General features: G+C 43.0%; 1 protein-coding gene across 1 annotated transcript in view; it reads left to right on the top strand.

Annotated features, from left to right (window-relative positions):
* Nucleotides 1–11,770, top strand: part of LHFPL3 (LHFPL tetraspan subfamily member 3) — a 246,952-nt gene extending 235,182 nt beyond the window's left edge. Inside the window, exon 3 of the mRNA XM_034063394.1 lies at nt 9,164–11,770. Coding sequence (XP_033919285.1) covers nt 9,164–9,192 — 29 coding nt within the window. The 3' untranslated portion in view covers nt 9,193–11,770. The remainder of the gene's footprint in view (nt 1–9,163) is intronic.
* Nucleotides 11,771–19,960: the final 8,190 nt, after the last annotated feature.

Genomic DNA, 19,960 nt, shown 5'->3' with positions numbered 1-19,960 from the left:
GAGAGCCAAGAGCTTTCTTCCAGTGATCATCTCCCACAGATGGGAGGAAGGCAATGCTAGGAGTGATGCTCTGTTCATTGCCATCACCATCTCATATGCACAGCAGTTGCTAAGGCTCATGCCTTAAACTGCAGGGCTTGCTGGATGCACCAGGTTGTCACTTCCCTGTTCTGATGCAGAGGAGAAGGAGCACAACCAGGATGCTGTATCAGTCCTGTCACCCAGGGCTACTGCAAACCAGCCTGCCTTCCTGCATGCTTTTCAGCTGGCAATTCGCTAACACAGCCCTCCCTTCTTTGTGGAGGGATTTTTTTTCTCTGCGCTGTTAATCACAGTCTGCCTTCTGTACTGAAAGCTCTTCAGGGAAGGAATCTCCTCTTTTTCTTTTGCAAGAGTGCACTCAGCACTCCTGCAGCAACTCAGAAAAATGTTTAAGGGAATAATATAAACTAATAGCAATAATAGATCTTTATATATTGTCCAAAGCCTGAAGAATTGTGTTTGCAGCAGTCCTTCAGGACAAATGGAAAGGGAAGATGACTGAAACAATGCCTTCATGAGCATCCAACATGCTCCTTGCTGCACATCAAACAGGTTTCCATGAAGGATGATGGTCACCAAAACCCTTGCCCTCTCCTTAGACCCTGGCTTTGCCATCTCCCACATCCAGCTTTTGCTTGAGCCAGGTATCACCTAACCCCATAGAGATCTTTTCAGTAGTTTGACATGTTATCTCATAGCCTTGGAAATTATTGTGGGCCTTAAGCACAGCCCCAGGTATTTGCTGTTTGCCTAGAGAGTGTATAGCCAGTTAATCAGTATTCCTGTACTCAGATAAGCTGATCATTAAACCACAGTTTTGAAACCTCAGACTAAAGCTTCTTCAGATCATTATCTTTCTGTTTCCAATAAACAAGTAACTTGGCACCTGGATCTTTTTCAGAGGCACAAGTGGGATCAATGTTCGCAGCAGGTTTTGATTGAAACCCAGCATTACAGCAGCCAACCACTCCAAGAGGAGTGTGTGCTCCGGATGAGGGACCCACAGCCTTGCCTTGGCAAGCCCCTGCTCCAGATGTGCTCTGGACAAAGCCCTCCAGCCACAGGACCCTTCCCCTTCACAGTGAGCCCCAGCAGAGCCCCGCTCTCTACCCTACCCACTCATCGCATTCTCTTTTCCAACCAGCACAAATCCCTACAAAGAGAAAGTCTGGAAAACTTTTGGAAACCCCTGGATGTGCCTTTGCACAGCAGGGAAGCAGGTGGGATTTGTGCCATGCTCCCAGTTCACGCAGCTTTGGCACTGGCCAAAAAACAGAGGCATTCATTTCACACAATGAAAAGAAATTTTAGAAGTTTGTGTTATTCTGCAGCATGTAAGGTTCACCAGCACTGATGGTTTTCATTCTGTTTTCTGAGGTGTTTAAACTGAACTTCTTCTGTATGTCCTAATTATTACGTTATCACTTAAAATCAGCAAATTATTTTAGGAAATGCTATTCACAGAAGTGTCATTATAACATGCCAGTATGGCCAGACAACTGTCACAGCCCTCCTCCTTTCTGCCAGGAGGAAAAAACCTCATTATATGAACTGGGAAATCGTTCTGAGAAATCCAGTCTGTTGAAAAAAAAAAAGAGCAGAACTCCATTTGTGTCACACCACTAAAATAAGCCCCATCGTAGCAGCTTCCTTATGCAGGGATTCTGGCTGGCACCTTCAAGAGTCTGCTTTAATATCTTGGCTTTCTCCCAGGGCTGAACTCCTACTCTGTCTCTGCTGCACAGACATACAGGCTCAAACCAACGTGAAGCCTGAGCACCACACTCAGATGAGTGACTGGCTCTTCTCAGGCTCAGGCTTGCTCCCTGCAGGCGAAGCTGGCCCTGGCACTGCCTTCTGCCCTCCCTGATGGCCAAGACAGGACAAGTACAGCTTTGTACCAATGTCAACAAGATTTGTTTTCCCAGATCAAGTGTGTGCCACCATCAACTTCTGACATTGCCCAGCACAAGAGAACTCCTGGAAGATGGAAAGCGAATGGAGTAGAGATAAACTGATAGTAACAAGATAAAAAACCCTTAAGAGTACACAATGACAATCCAAACATTTTCTGGCCAAGCTGCCCAGCACCTTATTGAGGTACCTCCAGTGCCATGGCTGGATCCTCAGAGGACCAAACAAGTACAGATCAAAGTTCATCACACTATTAAAGAAAGACAACACAGAGCTTTCTGCAGCTGCATCTGATCATGTAGCTTGAAGGCTGACGAAACAAAGAAATATACCTCTGAATCCTCTGGGTTCCAGGAGAGAAACTGAAAAACAACTCCAGCAAATGTGCAGAATATAAATAAAGTAAAATATTTTCTCATTGAACAGTTAAAGAACAGGAAGAGTTTGGGAACCACTGTTCAGGGACTCCTGTTTAGTGACAGCAATTTATTCAGCCATCTGGGCAAAGAAAGACTGCAGCAAACCACATGGAGGAAATAAAAATAGATGAACAACAAGTAACTGATTTTCCTTGACTCGAGCCTACAACTCTGCGGAGCAGGAAGCTATTTCATGTGAAAGACATTATTGATGAAGGCATTTCAGCCTCTCTCCAGTCCTTCCAACAACATACTAGATCTCCTGTGCCAGCAAACCTGTCTGGAGACGTGACTCCCATCCCAAACTTGCCAGAAACATCACCAAGTTCAAAAGACAAATTGATTAGCCTTCTGGAAAGGAACCACCAGAGGAAGGAGCGTCTCTGTGGTGCTCCACAGTAAAAGAAAACTCTTTAGGATTAAAAATAGGAAGCTTTTTGCTGTGTTTGTTCATTATTAGAAAAAATCTTCCTTTCCTTGGCAGGCACAGAGCAAATATTGAGATGGAGGAAAACACTGCCCACTGTTCAGCAGGATCTGATCACTGCATCTCAGTGTTTTGGTACCCACCTTGAGCGGACACACAACCTCCTCCCCTCTTCGGCTGTGTGTGATGGTAGCAGAGGGGAGATGGTGCCTGCTCAGGAAGCACAGCACTGCAGTGCCAAGCTGTCCAGCTGAGGAACCCAAAAGCTGTTGGTAGTGAGGCATGTGTAACACAGCATCATCCAAGGGAGCCCTATTTCCATCAGCTCAAACTGGTGCCAGCAGATGATAGGGATGACAGCTATGACTTGCTCCATCCTTGGATAGGTCTCTCTTCCCTCTGCCTGTTGCTCTTCTCCTGTTTTTCTCACTGACACATATGTGGAGCTGCATTCCAACCAGAGGAAAGCCACCTGAGCCAGGAATAAGGAAGGGTGGCAGGGAAGCTTGAAGCCTGCCTCGATTCAGGATTTTGGAGCCTGTCACTGCCACTGGGTTATATTTAGGTATAGTTGAAGGAGGATCATTGGCAAAGGAGAAAACTGCTTCCTTTAATTTGCTTTAACCCTGGTTCTCAGGACTGGCAGTCAAAATTCACCTGCTCCCCCAGGCATGGTCTCACTGACCAGAGCAGCTAAGCTGATTGTCATAAGTAGCTTGGTTCACCCCTTTCCACCAGGATGCCGTGCTCCTTGCATTCCTACACTGTCAGACCTTAAGCTTTCTAGCTTGTTTTACTGAGCCCTCCAGGGCTGGGGTTGAAATCTGAGACCCACCTTCTATAAAGCCATTTCCTCCCCCATGAAGGCAGTCATGGTGCTCAACTGCACACCCCAACAGCACTAAAAATACCCATCCTCAAGCTGTGCTCATACAAGATCTTTGACAGCCTGTTACAAACAACTAATCCAAAACTGCCTAATAATTTGATATTTCAGGCTGAAGATTATCTCTTATGCATGGGAAGTAGTTTCTCTCTTCATATCTCCATGCATGCTGTTAATCACTGTGTTCAGGATAATTATAGTTCCAGGATTCCCACACCTCACTTAGTCCATCTCAGACTTCGGCCTCCAGTCTCACCCGGGTTTATGGTCCCACAGGAGCCAGTGGCCCTGGGAACTGCCCTGAGATTAAATGAGTCACCCCATGAGGGCTCTGTACCTCTTCAAGGTCTACCCAGAGCTGCACAACCGATGCCTGACTCTCAGAGAGCTGACATTATGTGAGATACAATTCTAAACCCAGTTTCTTCTCTCTCCTACCAAAAACCTCTCCTCACCTTTCCCAACATTTCCATCTGGAAGAGAACAGGCACTTGAAGACGTCAAGACCACAAATGGGTATTTCAGACTGAAAGACTGCCCTGACATACCCTGGGCTCCACACTTCGTTTCCAGATACATCTCTCTGTTGATAACTCAGCACAGGCTTGTCAGACTTAATTGCTCAATCCTTTCTTTTTCCTTAATCACTTTGTCTTGACAACCACAATTTTCTCTGAAGTCTTTTACTTACTGTTGTAACAGCTTCAAAAACCATTCTATCTGGAGAAGTAAGAGACAAAAGCCCAGAATATAATGATTCCCTACCATGTCACTACTCTCCCATAGCACACTGCCTACAGCCAAACAGCCTCTGAACCGACAGCCGTTTCCTCCTGTCATGTGTCAGTCTCCACGTACAGCAACAGCAAAAGGGGGAAAAAGAAATGTAAAAATAAATTACATTTTAAAACTACCAGGGTTGGCCAGAGCCTGGCAGGGAAGGGCAGGACTGGCAGCATAAAGTGTGCATTCTTGTGAATGACAGTATATGAGTTGCTGATGGCAAAGGTCTGTCCAGCTCTACATCATACACGGATACCAGCAATCTGGCAGAACTGATCAGGCTAGATCTTTCAGTGTTTTTCTGTTTCTTCTTGGAAAAGCATGTCTAACAAAACACATGCTGTCTTCTCCGTGGTTAACTCTGACTCTCATTGCCCTCATGGTCCTGCAAGCGCCCCCTCAGATGCTAGAAATGCCCTTTTGCTGCCATGATGTGAGCCTGGTGCCTGCAAAACAGCCTGGGCCACCTTCTGACAGGCATTGAGAAAATTCTTGGATGCTCTTGCAACCCTTTCCTACAGCCCTGGGAATACTTCCTACAGCCTGTGCCCAGGAGTTCAGCTGCTGCCACTGACAGGGCACACAGAATGGCACCCAGCAGATGGAGGGAGTCCCACTGTTCCACTCACTCTGGCTTCACAGGGCTTAAAAACCTCATCAATTTTTATGTGATTCAGGTCTATTTTATTGCAAGGAAGTGCTGCAGCAGAAGAGGCAGCTCACAGACACCCTTCTGCTGAGATGAGCTTCTCCTCTAGTGCCATGCGGATAAAACCATCACAGTTTCAATACCAAAGTTTTGTCAAAGCTGTAGTAAGTCCTCAAGGTTTGCTGTGTACTGTCCTCAAGGTTTGCTGTGTACTGTCTTTAACCCCTGCCCTCTCAGGTGGTCTTCAGTAGCTGTAATGCCAGATCCTGCCTGCTGGATTGCCAGAAGGAGGAAGAAATGCACTGCAGCAGCTGTGGTGTGGACAGGTCATTTATACCATTTTGTTGAGAAGATGCTGAGCAGTGAAACACTCAAATAGGGCTGCTAGCAAAACAGTTAGGGAATTTCTGTCCATTCTTCTTTCCACCTCCATAGGGCAGCCTTGTTCCCTCCTCACTGGGCCTAAACTGCAGGTCAGGGGCAGGCACCAGAAAGCGTAACTCCTTCACCTCCTGGCCACACAGCTATTTCCAGGACAATGTGTGGACAGCATCCCCAGAACACTTGCTAGAGTTTCAGCTTGGATCACCAGAACTCTTACAGGTTTGGAGAGGACCCAGGTTGGTGCCTGGCTGCTTACTGATAGCATAGTGTTTGCTCTGGGTGGCTCTCTGAGCAATGCATAAACAGCCCGCCGGTGAGGCCAGGGCAAAGGATGCTCAGTGCATCAGGGGTGAAGAGGCACCCAGAGCAGGTAGGCAAAAACTTAAAGAGAAACGGGAATGCACATTATTCCTCTCTCATCATGTGGAAAACAAAATCATTCTCTTGGGCCACTCAAATAGGTTTTGTTACATGTTTTAAATGGAATATCTTCAAAGAGACATGACTATCCAATACTGGCTGCCCCATGCAGCTAGGCATTTGTCTGCTTTTCATGCCTTTTATTACACACATCTGGATATTGCCCAGGCCCTGAATGCATGTTGTTATTCAAATTTTGGGGTGCAGTAACCGCAAGTGGAGTTTTAACACACTTAGCATTGCACCAACCCTGATGTAAACAACAAAACCACCTACCTGTAGTTACAAGGAGCTGAGCCAGATCATAGGCAGAAAGGTAAGAACTCCAAGCACCTCATTAAAACTGAACATGTCCAAATTTTTTTGGCCTACTGCTGGGCAGCAGTGTTATCCAAGGTGCCTCAGCATGGCTACTTTCAATTGCAGACCTTTCGCAGTAATGCTTCTCTCCTTCAGCTCCTCCTGTACACCCAACACAGCAACAGCACCCACGAGAAATGATGCTGCACTCTAGGCTAGAGAAATACTGTGGAGGTGCTGGGAAGAAATCTCTGGTCCTTCATTAGCCCATGGGCCTCTGCCAGCTGATGCGGTTTTGGAATAGCACCAATGTTGGTGTGACCATGAATGGCAGTTGCTCTTTAGCTCAGTAGTTGTGTGTGTTTGGAGACAGAAATAAAAGATTAACTCTTGGAAAGGTGCTATTTTCCAAATGCCACTCAAATAAATGGCAAAGAAAAGCACATAAATATGGCTGGTGACAATTAATGGTATAAAGTGTTAAGAATGTGGGAGAAAATATATATTCAGACCTAGAAGGTCTGCCTTTAAATGATTACCTGACTGCCCCTATAGTAACAGCATGTAAGGGACTATCTCAAATTCAGTATGTGTTTTATACCTTGGCAGGGAGCAACCTGGACATTTCCCTGTGATTCATCTTCAAAACAAAGAAATATAATTGGCATCTCTCTGAAAGTGTACATAATCACTAAAATGTGCAAATCGCTCCAGGCTGACTCTTCTCTAGCTCTGCAGTCGACAGAAGCGACTGCTTGAGTTGAACGGGTCAAATATGAATAATAACAGTGTTGTCAGGATTTGAGCCTAACAGGCAGCCTGTCAGGACTTTAAATAGAGAATTTAACAGCAGAGCACCTGGGTAGGCTTTCATGAAGACTGCTTTCATTAGCTGATTTCTAGGCAACAGCACTAGAAAAGGGTTGTAAGTAGCTCTAAGAAAGGAAACTTCAAGGAGTCAAAAGCCTATGATGTGATACAAAGCAGACTGAGGGGTGTTGGATGTGAATTACTTATTTCTGCCTTATCAGCTAGGAACCTTTGGCATTTATTAAATTTCCTTTCCATGTGTATAACACTTGTGCACAAAATTTGTCAAAAGAACTAATAAAGGTTTCAGTATGTTACAACTGAGACACTGAGCACTGCTGGAAATCCAATAAGCGCTGTTAAGGATTTGAATAACACAGGTACATGAAACTGTGATTAAAAATAATTGAAAAAGATTTATTCAGTTCTATTAAATTTAGATTGTTCTAGGAGTATCAGGGCATATGCTTCTCATCATGCAACTTTGGCTTTCCCTGGATTTCAGTTTCGCCAACTCTGGATTGGTTTAAGAGGCTCGCAAAACCCCATATCTCACTTAGCAAATAAACAGACTGGACCCTAAAGCACCTTTTTCTTTTCTGTTATCTAGTAGTTTTACTTACCTATAGTAATAATTACCATACTAATTATATTAGTAACCATATTAGTAAAATACACCAAAATTCCTGAACCAGACCATTTTTAATAGATTTTATTTATCACAAATGTGTGAATTTCTCATCCATTGTTTATCCTTGATTTTTGTTACATGTTTTAAAGGGAGAAAGGAAGCTCATGGTGCTTTCAATAGCAAGTTTTTCTTTTACAATTGGAAACTACCATCCCCATTACATACTTGCATCATGTTTTTGCTACAGTGAGCATCATATTTCATATTCATTTTCTGGCAAAAGCAAAGCCAATCCATTTGTCTTCCACAGGGCCCTTCTTAGTTCAAGTTATGCCTCTTGAAAAGCTTGTTACTTTCTAGTTTCAGCAACATCAATTAAAAATTTCTCTGTAAAATATATCTGGACTAGACATATATGTTGGGTAGTCTTATAGTAACATTTTTAAGAGTTTCTAGTTCTGAATCTCTTAGTTCACTGTCATTTCACAATTAAATCAATTATTTTTCTTTTGTTTTCACAAAAGTTGTGGTTTCTTCCGAGTTCTGCATTCCAGCTTTATCCTGCAGAGGCCACTGTGTTACGATAATGGGAGTGGGGTTGTGATGAAGGTGGCTGTCCTCTCCCCCAGGCTTGTAGGACCTGTGGCCAGTGACCCTTTCACAGGAAGCACTGGGGAGGTTACCTGCCAGATAACTGCATGGCTGAGTCTGAGTGATGCAGGAGAGTTTAGCTAATGATGAACTTGCAGAGCTCTGCTGGTGCAAGAAGAACTTTCTTTTCAATGCCAAATGCTGGCATTGGATTTTATATTTACATGTACGTGGGTACTTGCAAATAGACTTTCTCATTAAGACCTGTCTCCAGTGCCAATTTATGGGCAGTAACCTCCAGTGAGGAATGAGGAGGGAGGAGCTTTCATCATCTTGTTTCCAGGGCCACTGCAGCCCCTGTCCGCTCTCCTGCGTATAGAGCTCTGTTTACAGTATATGGAAACTGGATGGGAATTAGTTTTCAAGGGAGAGTTTGGGTTGAAAATACCTCTGTCCCCACTGCGGTCTGCTCCTTCAGAATTCAACACAAGGTATTATTTTGCCTTGTTTATGAATGGGGATTGTGTGCTCAGGGGAGTAAAGGAAGTTACTGATACAGAACAGATATGCCAGTATTTTAACTTATGATATTTATCTAGCAAATGTCATTCTTGGCCCATACACATTGCATATTTATTTTCATATTGTTCAAACTTTGGATTAAATAATCGCATTATTTTGACTCCCCGTTGATAAGCTGATAAAAAATGGAGTTTTAAGAATTCCAATTTACAAACCCTTGTCATATCTGAAGATTAAACTTGCCACGTTTTATGATAAATGGAAATGCAAATAATTAAGTCTATTAAAATATTGATAAGAGGCTTGCCCTGAGCCAAGCACAGTGTGAGTATCTTTATGTTTGCTGGCAATAAACCAGCTTCTCTCTTCTCTCTGTTTTGCACAGTCCTACTAAGCCAATCCTCACTAGAATGAGCACAAAACAAAACGAATAACAGCTTTTGTACATCAACATTAAAATGGAAAGAAGCTTGGGAAAGGGCCTCCGACAGAGAAGAATGCTGATGAGTGCAAAAATGCCTGATGGGTGAGCACCACCTTCTAAATATAGATCAGCCAGACGTGGAAGTGCTTTTCAGAAGAGAAATGCAATCATGGATTACACACCAGCTCATTAGAAACTGTTGCTGAATACAGCATCCAGACGACATGCATGAAAAGTCACATTTGGGGAATAAATTAAAAGGGGTGTAGTTGTTGCTAGATAAACATATGTAATATATATGCATTGAAGAGGTTTGTAAATGTCATTTTTTTATTCAGATGGAAAGCAAAAAGCTTTAAAACCTTTCACAGTAGAGAGGCAGTTAACTCCAGACTATTCCTATCCCAGTAGCCAAGAAGCAGATAGGACATCTCTCTTAAATTAGCATTTATAAATAAACTTTCTGAATGTTTCCATCACATAGAGGAAAAAGCATAACTTTTACTGCTGCATTGCTGCACTTCATCTACTTCACTGTATAATAAGTTGACTAAAACTGTAAAGCTTCTCAATTTTTACTGCATATGTGTTCCAATTAATCTATGTCTGTAACAAACTTGAGACTGAAAAATTATTTCTGACCTATATTCTAGTTCTGTGAAGCATATATACTATAAGGTATGTCTGAATATCATGATACTATAATTTCCCAAGACACATAGAATTGTTTGTATTTGAAGTGACAAAATAAAAGCACTTGATTTCTTTTTCTAACAGGAGAAAGTAATTTACCCCTTAAATGTAACAGACAGCTGCTTACTGCAAGGACATTTCTATTATTTTCCTTGTCCTGCCATATAACCGCTGAGTGACATTCTCTGGCCCATGCTAATGCCAATCAGGTGAGGTGATCCAATGGTCCCTTTTGGCCTTAATCTCAATACATGAATTAAAAGATTGGCAAGCAAATACATGTTGCAAATAGCTGTGTGAGGGCTGGGTGTGCAGAGCCCTGGGACACTGGTGGGGTGGTGTTTCCCTCCACATGGGGCTCTGTGGGTCACTCCCCAAAGGGCACTGTCATTGCCAGAAGCCACTGAGCAGTTAAACAAGGGAGGCATAGGGTACCAAGAAAGACCCCACAGGGAAGGGCCTGGATGCCAAGTGTCAGGCACAGAGCAGTGGAGGGAAGCAGGAACACCCTTTCTTCTGCTCTTCTCTGAAAGGTCTCAGCATGGCATGCCTCCTCCTGACGCAGGACCTGGTAGGAACACGCTGCTCCCTACATTTTTCCCATCCTCTTCTGCATATCAAAGCTGAATACAGCCCAAAATGAACACTCCATTGCTAAAAATCTTTAGATTGTTTAAGCCTGTTGCTTCATTCTTTGCCTTTTGGAGGAAATGGCTAAAATAACAATTCATTGCTAATGTTGATCCCAAATAACATAAGACACTGAAGGCATGAGTAGAAAAACTGGGATTTAACTGCTGGCTGCACAGTAGAGATTATTGCAGAATTTAGTGTATGAATCTCAGAAAAATTATTTTATTTTTAATGACAAGTTATCTTTAAGTGAACTTAAGTCAATAAACACAGGGAATTAGAGAACTCTTCTGACTACCAAGGTACCCCTGTGGCGCTCCTTGTCTTAGAGACTGAACGCTGATGTGGATGTCTGCCAAGTAAATTTATGTGTGAATCTGGCAGCATTATTGGGGTCTTTAAGTTGTTTTAATCCAAATCTGCTCTCGTAACAGTGTGTAGGAGACTCTTCTCCTGATGCCTGCAGGACCAGCATTAGAGCTGGTCAAAAACCCCACCCAAATCAATCAACCACCATAAATATATTCCCAGTACCTGCTGCTGACCTGAAGGGGATGCAGGTTAAAATGAAGTAGTTTACACCTAAGGCTGCATAAACTCATTCAGGTCCCACTTCTGACAAGTTTTTAAATCTGTGATTAGACTAACCAATGCCAGCTGGAAAACGTACATCCTTAAGGGCTGGATGCATTCAGGAGTCCCTGTTAAATGGCATCTCAGTAAAGCCCATCCTCATTCAACTGCTCTTACTGGCTCACAGCCACACTCTCACCTCCAAAGCCAAATTCCGAAGAGTTTACTATTTGGATTTGCTATCGTACCACTGTCTTCATTTGCTCCTTAGATTTACCTCTATCCCACGTTATTGCAGTCATGGCGCTTTTGCTGTGACAGAATCACTGAAACAGGGTTTCACTGCATTATGTTACTATACTATGGACTACTAAGTTTTACTAAGTTTTGCATCATGGTGACTGTTCAATGTAAAATCCCTTTCTAAATATACACAAACATTGCAAAAAAGGTGTCATCACAAAACCTTGCAACCCTGCCAGGGCAGCGCGGTGAATAAGTACCATCTGTACACAGTTAGGAGAGACATACCAGGATGTCCATCATTAATTGTTGACTCAGTATGAATAGTATGTTTTAAAATGTTCCTGCTTTCCCATCCCAATCCATTGTAACTTGTCAATTGTAACTTTTTTTTTAAGCCAACAAACTGTAAAGAAAACTGTTGAAATACCTGATTTTCTGTAAAAAAGTAATAACAATAATTTTTGTTACTTTAAAGTATGCTTGATATTAAAGTACCTAATAAAGTTCAACAATGAATTTTGTAGCATACTAAAATAAAGAGTGATAGTGCTTTTCTCCAGCTCACCTGTGGTAACAGCTGCTGTTGTCGGGATTACTGTCTTCCCCCCAAACACAAGCCTGACCGCCTCCTGCACACCTACACCTACACAGATCCCTAAGATATGTAAAGTCCAAGTAAAATCTGATTCCTTATTGAGTGCAGAGATTTCTATGCATGGATCATCTTCACAGTATAAGAATCTTGGTAATGCCAGACTATGCATTTATAAACAACAATATAAAATTTCTGATTACTTTGGTATAAAATATAGTTTATAGCAAGAGAAAGAAGAGTGTAAATTATTTATGAGTTAGTTATAGTTAAATTGAGAACTGCCAGGTTTGTAGGATGGTGAAGTCCTGTTCATTTTTACAGGCAACACATCTCAGTCATTCCTAAATAGATTGGAAATCTCAAACAAGTGATCAAACAAGTGATCTGGAGGGCACAGTAAAATTCAGAAAGTGATTCTTCCTAATTTCACTACATGGAGAAGAGAAGGCTGCATGGAGACTTCATAGCAGCCTTCCAGTATCTGAAGGGGGCCTACAGGGATGCTGGGGAGGGACTCTTCATTAGGAACTATAGTGATAGGACAACGGATAACAGGTTAAAACTTAAACAGGGGAAGTTTAGATTGGATAGAAGGAGGAAGCGCTTTACTGTGAGGGTGGTGAGGCACTGGAATGGGCTGCCCAAGAACGCTGTGAATGCTCCCTCCCTGGCGATGCTCAAGGCCAGGTTTGACAGAGCCTTGGGTGACATGGTTTAGTGTGAGGTGTTTGTTAGGGCTGGAACTGGATGATATTAAGGTCCTTTCCAACCCTAACTATTCCATGATTCTGTGAAGTTACACTGGAGCCATCAGTCACAGACCTATGTCATCTCAGCGCTTGCACCAAAAGGTAAGTACTTTCTTGTTAAATTGGATTTGCCTCAATGATGCTGGCACAGTGGTATCTGCATCTGGAGATGATCTAGAAATGATTGTGACTGGGGTCTAATTATTCCCAAACTGACACACTCTGCCGTCTATCAGCTGGAGTATCAGATCAGTTTCCCTCGCACCATCCAGCTTCCCCTGTTCTGGATAGGAAAATGTAAGCCCAGCAGCTTCCTGCCCACTGTCACTGTGCTACTCCGAAGTCCTTCAAACATTTACAAGCTCCAATAGTTTCAGATGATTCTCTGAGGATTTGAAATTGAGTAAGAACTAGAAAAACATAAACTAAAAAAATCAAACCAAAACAGATTTGTCCTGACTGGTTTATACATTGAAAAGCCAGACATATGCTGGGTAGCTTCTGAGGCAGTGCCAGAAGGCAACACAGATTCCTTTTCCAATGTGCTGAAGTCTAGAAGTTTACACATTTCTCCTTTCCAAGGAGCTCTGCACAGAAGGGAACAGCTTTGCCTGCTGCTGGAGTAGCTGGCGGTACCTGCACACAAGTCATACTTGCTGCCATTCCACCTTGATCTGTGATTTACATTAATATTTTGAGAAGGGACTCTCAAGAAAGGCCCAAAATTCTGCAGAAAGTAGAATTTGTAGTTTAAAAATTCATGCTCTTCCCTTTATATCAAGCATTAGTCCCATGCTGCTGAATACACAAAGCCAAGGCTTGCTGTGATCAGATACTGCCTTGACACTTTCTATTACCCATCTGTCTCTCTTAAATTTTTGCTTAGTGTCACTTTATACTGCCTTCTGAAATGCCTCTTGTATTTTAAAAAGTAAACTTATATATCCTCGCCTTCTTCCAGATAGTCCCTTAACGCCACTGAGGGCACTTACATAGCTTTTCCACTTCACAAAGTCACACCGTCTGTGCAAGAGACACATTTATGGGGAATAAAGTATAAGCAGCCACATTGCACTCATCAACTCCCAAGAGGAGTTGTGGCCTGTAATTGCCTATGAGACACTAAAAAGCTCCTTTCTTTCTGGAGCAGTTCCAAAAAGTTGCTGCAAAACACTTCCCAAGACAACTGGTGTGAGACCAGCCTCCAAGTTTGAGCATCAGCTGAGGGAAAGCAGCCTGAAAGGAAAGATGCTCCATAAAGCTGTGAACTGGGGCTTTGAATTTACTGCCAAAATTTACTGGTTTTAAATTAGCATAGCAACATACATAATTACTCCTCATTTTGTCAAGAGCAAGTTAGCTTTATATTAGCCTAATACAGTTGTAAGGATAATTAATAAGTAAAATTATTTATGTATTAACAATTATAAATAAGTTATTAATCTATTACCTTGCTATTTCTTGGGGGCGGGGAATGAAATAAAGATGTTTATCAAATTCCTATGGGCTAGGCTGGTGTCTCTTTGGTATGATTACCACATATTCAAAAATACTCCCACAGTTTAACAGCAAAAGATGCTCTAGAATCTCAGCTACACAGACTCAGGATCTCCCCATCGGGTCTCAGCACAGAAAAGTGGGAGTTTTGCTGTGCCATAGACACCTCATTACTTTGATGATTCTTAAACACGGCCTCCTCACAACATATCAGGTGAAGTACCAGGATGTCAGCAAAATGTCATGCAATTAATACCTCGATTCTCCTTCATCTGACTTTATTGCAACACAATGGAATGGGCTAGGTGGGAGACATTTAAGTTTGAAATAGAAAAATAGCTCTCCTACCTGTTTTCTCCAGGTTTTTTTCCATTAATAGAAGGAAATTAGTGGGAGTGTCACTGGCACACTCTGAGGCTCAATGAATTGCCTGCTGTATTTGTTGAGTTTCTCAAAAGGCAATTGAAAATAATGTAAAACATTATGCTCCTCAGGCAATGAGCTGAGATGGTTGGTGGCATCAAAATGAGTGAGTTTTCTTTAAGAGCTTTTAGCATATAAGCAGCTATCTGTGCCATCAATAAAGAAGCTGGCTTAGTCAGTGTAGCTGAATTCCTTCAGAAGGATAAGGAATAACATCATTAAGAAATTCTGAAAGAGCTTCCAATTTAATACGTTTGGATACTGTTTTTTAATTATTATTTTATCTTCTGTAATATAATATGAAAGTCCTCATTTACAGGTTTTAATTAATTCTGCATTAAATAACGTGAACATTTTTCAGACACACATACCTTGGGGATGCTGAAAGCAACGGGGAGGCTTTCCTAGAGCAGCAATGGTTATTGAGCATATCTGTGCTGCCATCTAATGGCCAGCCTCTTCGGGGCTTATTACTTGGGAGTGACTTACAGGCAGTTTGCATTTGTGTTCACAGAGTTCAAGGTAACAAAACACAGGTAACCTCCTGTGCCTCCCACAGACTGGGCAGAAATCAAGAGGTGAAGTCGTCAGTGGCACCGGTCAGCTGGCAATTTTGAGAACTTCACAGAATCATAGAATCATAGAATAGTTAGGGTTGGAAAGGACCTTAAGATCATCTAGTTCCAACCCCCTGCCATGGGCAGGGACACCTCACACTAAACCGTATCACCCAAGGCTTCATCCAGCTTGGCCTTGAACACTGCCAGGGATGGAGCATTCACAACCTCCCCGGGCAACCCATTCCAGTACCTCACCACCCTAACACTTTCATTCGAATTTCTGAAGACTGAAGAGAACAAGTTCACCTCTGTAAATCCAGATGAGTACTTTGCCACACACGTTACAAGTGTTTACCAGAGTGATACAGCCCAGCACCTCCCAGGGACAGGTTTCTACATTTTCCAGGTAGGACAGGAACTAGTCCTCTATTTACCTTCTAAAGGACAGAGTAGGTGATGTTGACATCCTCTTCCCTCTTGGCATATGACTTCAATGCAGGCTTTCAGTGCTGGTATAGATGTCTTCTCTCCAAGTTCATTGTAATCTCATCACTTTATTAGGGAAAATTTAGCCAACTTCTACTTTTTCCAGTTTGTGGATTCCAAAAAATTTTACAGATTCCTTTCTGGATTTCATACACACATGACCCTACAGAATATCATGACTTGTTTTCAACAAGTGAACTCTTGTATATCACCTAAAAGCCATCTATGAATCCTCAGACTGAAAAATCATTGTTCCAGAAACATGCCTTTTGGGACTCAGTGAATTCCTACACCTCCTTTCCCAAGAGTTGTTAATTACACAGAATCACAGAATCCCAAGGGTTGGAAGGGACCTCAAAAGATCATCTAGTCCAACCCCCCTGCAACAGCAGGGTAACCTAGAGAACATCACACAGGAACTTTGTTCTCTTCCCTATCCCTTCTTTGCTTTCAGTTTATCCCTACTCAGATGTTCTGTCCAACCTAATGAATCCCTTACCCAGAAAACACAATGCTCAAAGCTGGTACAGGGGAAAGGGATGGTCTACACTGATCATGCAGCTTAACATGAAGTGACTGCTGGGAAGACTCACCTGAAAAGGCCGAGGAATACTTTCATGATGTAAGAAGAAATAGATAATCTGTCCATCATACCTGAAAATCTAAATCCTTTGGCCACAGGACCCCACTCCACAAGGATGACTTAGCAGGGTGAAGAACACCAGTGAGAAACAGGTAGGACACCAAAGCTCACAGGTTGTGCCTACTCACAGGGCAGTGTGAATTACAGAGAGACATGACAGGAATCAGAACCTGAAGAGCCCTGAAGAAGGAAGTTCCCTATTGCCATGCTAAAGCTTCCTTCCTAAATCCCATAGCCTTTCAGACCAGTCCAGTGCAAGACAGGCACGCAGGCCTGTTAGCAAGGCTCTCAGTGGTGTTTGAGAGCTTAAAATGGAGTGATGGAGGAGCAGAAGCAGCAGGCATCAGAAAAAAAGGAAAAGTTAGGTAGCTTAAGTCAAACCCCTGTACCAGAACATAACCATACCCAGCCAGCATTCCTCCACATTGCTCTTGTTGAAAACAAAGGCTAATGAGGCTACTGAAATTATGACTCTGAGATGACAGTAAACGTAGCATTGATGAATTATGGTCATGCAATAGGAGACTGATGAGCATCTTCGAAGGTGGCAAGAACACGGAAAATCAATGGTCCCTAAATGAACAGGACATCAGATTTAGGCCATCCTAGATAGCATTTGCTCTGAGTATACTAAAATCTGATTAGATTATGGATTACCAGGCTGAAGGCTGGAGGCAGCTAAAGCCCCTAATCCCAGGGGAATGAAGCAGGGACTCTAGAAGTCATTAATACATTAACTGTGAGCAAAAGTGTGCTGTGAGGGTGCAGTTAAGAACACCAGGTTGGGGCAAGCATTCTAGTAGCAAAAAGCCTTTCTTCCCTAGTGGAGCTGTGCAGCCTCTCACAATCTCAGAGTGATGTCACCAGGCCCCTGCTACTCGATGGTAACTCCAAGGGGGTTTCTGGACAACAGGAACTGGAGGCAGAGCCATCCTGCTCAGGCACCATCTGCGGAAGGGAATGGATGGGAGTGTGGCAAAGCTCAGAGAACTGACCTGGAGAAAGTCCAAAGCCAACAGTGGTGTTTGCCAGGGTTTCTAGCTCCAAAAACAATGACAGTATCACCACAGACATGTGTCCCATGCATTTCATACCAAAGCACCTGATAGTTTTCTCAGAGGCCTTAGACAACAGGCCTCCAAAATTAGTTTCTAAAATGAAATTACATTACAGGCGTTTGTATTTAAGACAGCTCCATGACTCTGCCTGCTACTTCATGTTGGGCTCTGAGGAACTACCACGACAGGCAATATTGACAGTCATCATTGGGCTGTGCTTCTCTTGCAACACACCTCCAGCTGTCACCTTACCAAATCAAATACATGCCCATATTTCTTCTCCTTTTGGCTGCCTCTCCACCTTTACAGGCTTCTCCAAAGTAGAAAAGCAAAATATTAATGATACCTGCACTCAGCACCCATGAAAAACTCAGCACATTCTAGTGCTTCTCAGTGGCATGGTTATTTTGTTTTTTTACAGGAATTATGGAGGGATGAAGAGGCTGGACTAAGCTTTTACAGACTGGGAAATGCAGGGAAAAATCTCAAAACCTGGGATCCATGTGTGAGAGGCCTGGACTCATAGCACCACAGGAACAGTCATGTTGGAGGGGCCTTCAGAGTCCTCTAAGTCCAACCTCCTTCTCCTTGGGGTCAGGGCTTTATCCAGTCTGGTCCTATAAATACCAAAGGTGAAGAGTAGATGATGTTTCTGGGAAAACTGCTCTGATGTTTAATTATCCTCATAAATGAGTCAATAATTAAGTAAATATCAACCAGGAGAAACGGATACATGATATCAGAGCAGCTGCTATGTGCGTAGCTCTGCTCTCAAGGGAAACCATTCCAATCTTCTCAGAGTACATTTTTAACTCTTAGGCATGTGTACAGAGGTTAAATTTTAATAACTTTACAGTGCTAACTTGTCATTGTTACTGAATTACATTCTTCCTGTAGTTGGAAAGGACATATTTCCCTAGGCTTGTTCGTCCTACCTGTAAGCGCTACAACCAGAAAGTTTTGTTACTGTGTTGAGAAGTAGTAAATGTTCATAGACCAAAAGATAAATGGTTGTTCTATAGCTGTGCTGTTGGCAGAGCTCCCCATCCAGAAAAAGCCAGGTTGAATCCACACACAGCTGCCAGTCCCATGCCTGCAGCCCAGGCAGTAAACAACTCTGCCAGCATGCAGTGCCTCTGTTTCATGTTGTGTAAGAATACCAGGTTCTGGGGAAACTGCTCTGTTTTGCAGGGACAGGTTAGGACATCTGCAACAGGCTATCAATGAAAACTGAAACACATTGTTATGGGAAGCTGCTGCTGAAATACAGAATAATGTGAAATACAGCAAGCACGAGTTCCTTGTGCTTCAAGGTAACTTGGTGATTGCAGGAGCACAGATGCAAGCTTGGTGGTGTAGAAGATCAGTGTAACAGCCAGCGGTTTTCTGTTTCCAGATCATGAATTCTGTTTGTCTAGGACCATTTATCTGCTGGTGGAGGAAACCTTTCCAGATATGGGAAAGTACTCAAAATCTGGAGGCAACTGTGTGTGTGTTACACCATCACAGACCCTGTTTCTTCCTGGACATAAGCAATCTCTTGAAGGTAATAACTTTTCTCTCCTGTTTCTCTGATTTTCTTGTCCCATGCTTTCTTCTACCTTTCTTAGCAAGAATATTGCTATTTTTATTGAGAGGTCCTGATAACTGGTGTTGTTCTGAAAGCCCAAATAATTTATTCTGGACTTATTTGGACCTATTATGTTGTTTTGTTGCTTTTGTTGTTTTTGTCATTTAAAAAGTGACAGCTGAGCACTCACAGTCATGATGGAAAGCCGAATGTACACATCACATATTCTAAGAGTTTCTAAGCCAGAAGGCAAACAGAAAGAACTCAAAGATCAACTGTACTTAAACCTCATTGTTTTTAAGCCCATCTCATGTGATTTTTCTAGTCTGATCTACTGTATTTTAATGTCAAGTACTGCAGTAACCAGCTAAAGAGAGCACTCTTCCTGGGGTGTGGAAAAGAACACGCCAGCCAGATGTCGTCCCAAGCCAGAGAATGAAGTAGCATGCAGCAGAGAGAACAACCTCCTGGCCTGAGCTGCCTGACGCAGCCCCTGCTGGGCACTCAGCCAGGAAACAAGAGCCTGAAGCAGTTTTCATAGAATCACAGAATAGTTAGGGTTGGAAAGGACCTTAAGATCATCTAGTTCCAACCCCCCCTGCCATGGCCAGCGACACCTCACACTAAACCATGTCACCCAAGGCTCTGTTCAACCTGGCCTTGAACACTGACAGGGATGGAGCCTTCACAACTTCCCTGGGCAACCCATTCCAGTGCCTCACCACCCTAACAGTAAAGAATTTCTTCCTTATATCCAGTCTAAACTTCTCCTGTTTAAGTTTTAACCTGTTATCCGTTGTCCTATCACTACAGTTCCTAATGAAGAGTCCCTCCCCAGCATCCCTGTAGGCCCCCTTCAGATACTGGAAGGCTTCTATGAGGTCTCCATGCAGCCTTCTCTTCTCCAGGCTGAACAGACACAACTTTCTCAACCTGTCTTCATATGGGAGGTGCTCCAGTCCCCTGATCATCCTCGTGGCCCTCCTCTGGACTTGTTCCAACAGTTCCATGTCCTTTTTATGTTGAGGACAC

The sequence above is a fragment of the Melopsittacus undulatus genome, chromosome 5, assembly GCF_012275295.1.
Source record: "Melopsittacus undulatus isolate bMelUnd1 chromosome 5, bMelUnd1.mat.Z, whole genome shotgun sequence".
Lineage (NCBI taxonomy): Eukaryota > Metazoa > Chordata > Aves > Psittaciformes > Psittaculidae > Melopsittacus > Melopsittacus undulatus.
This window is presented reverse-complemented; position numbering and strand designations above follow the sequence as displayed.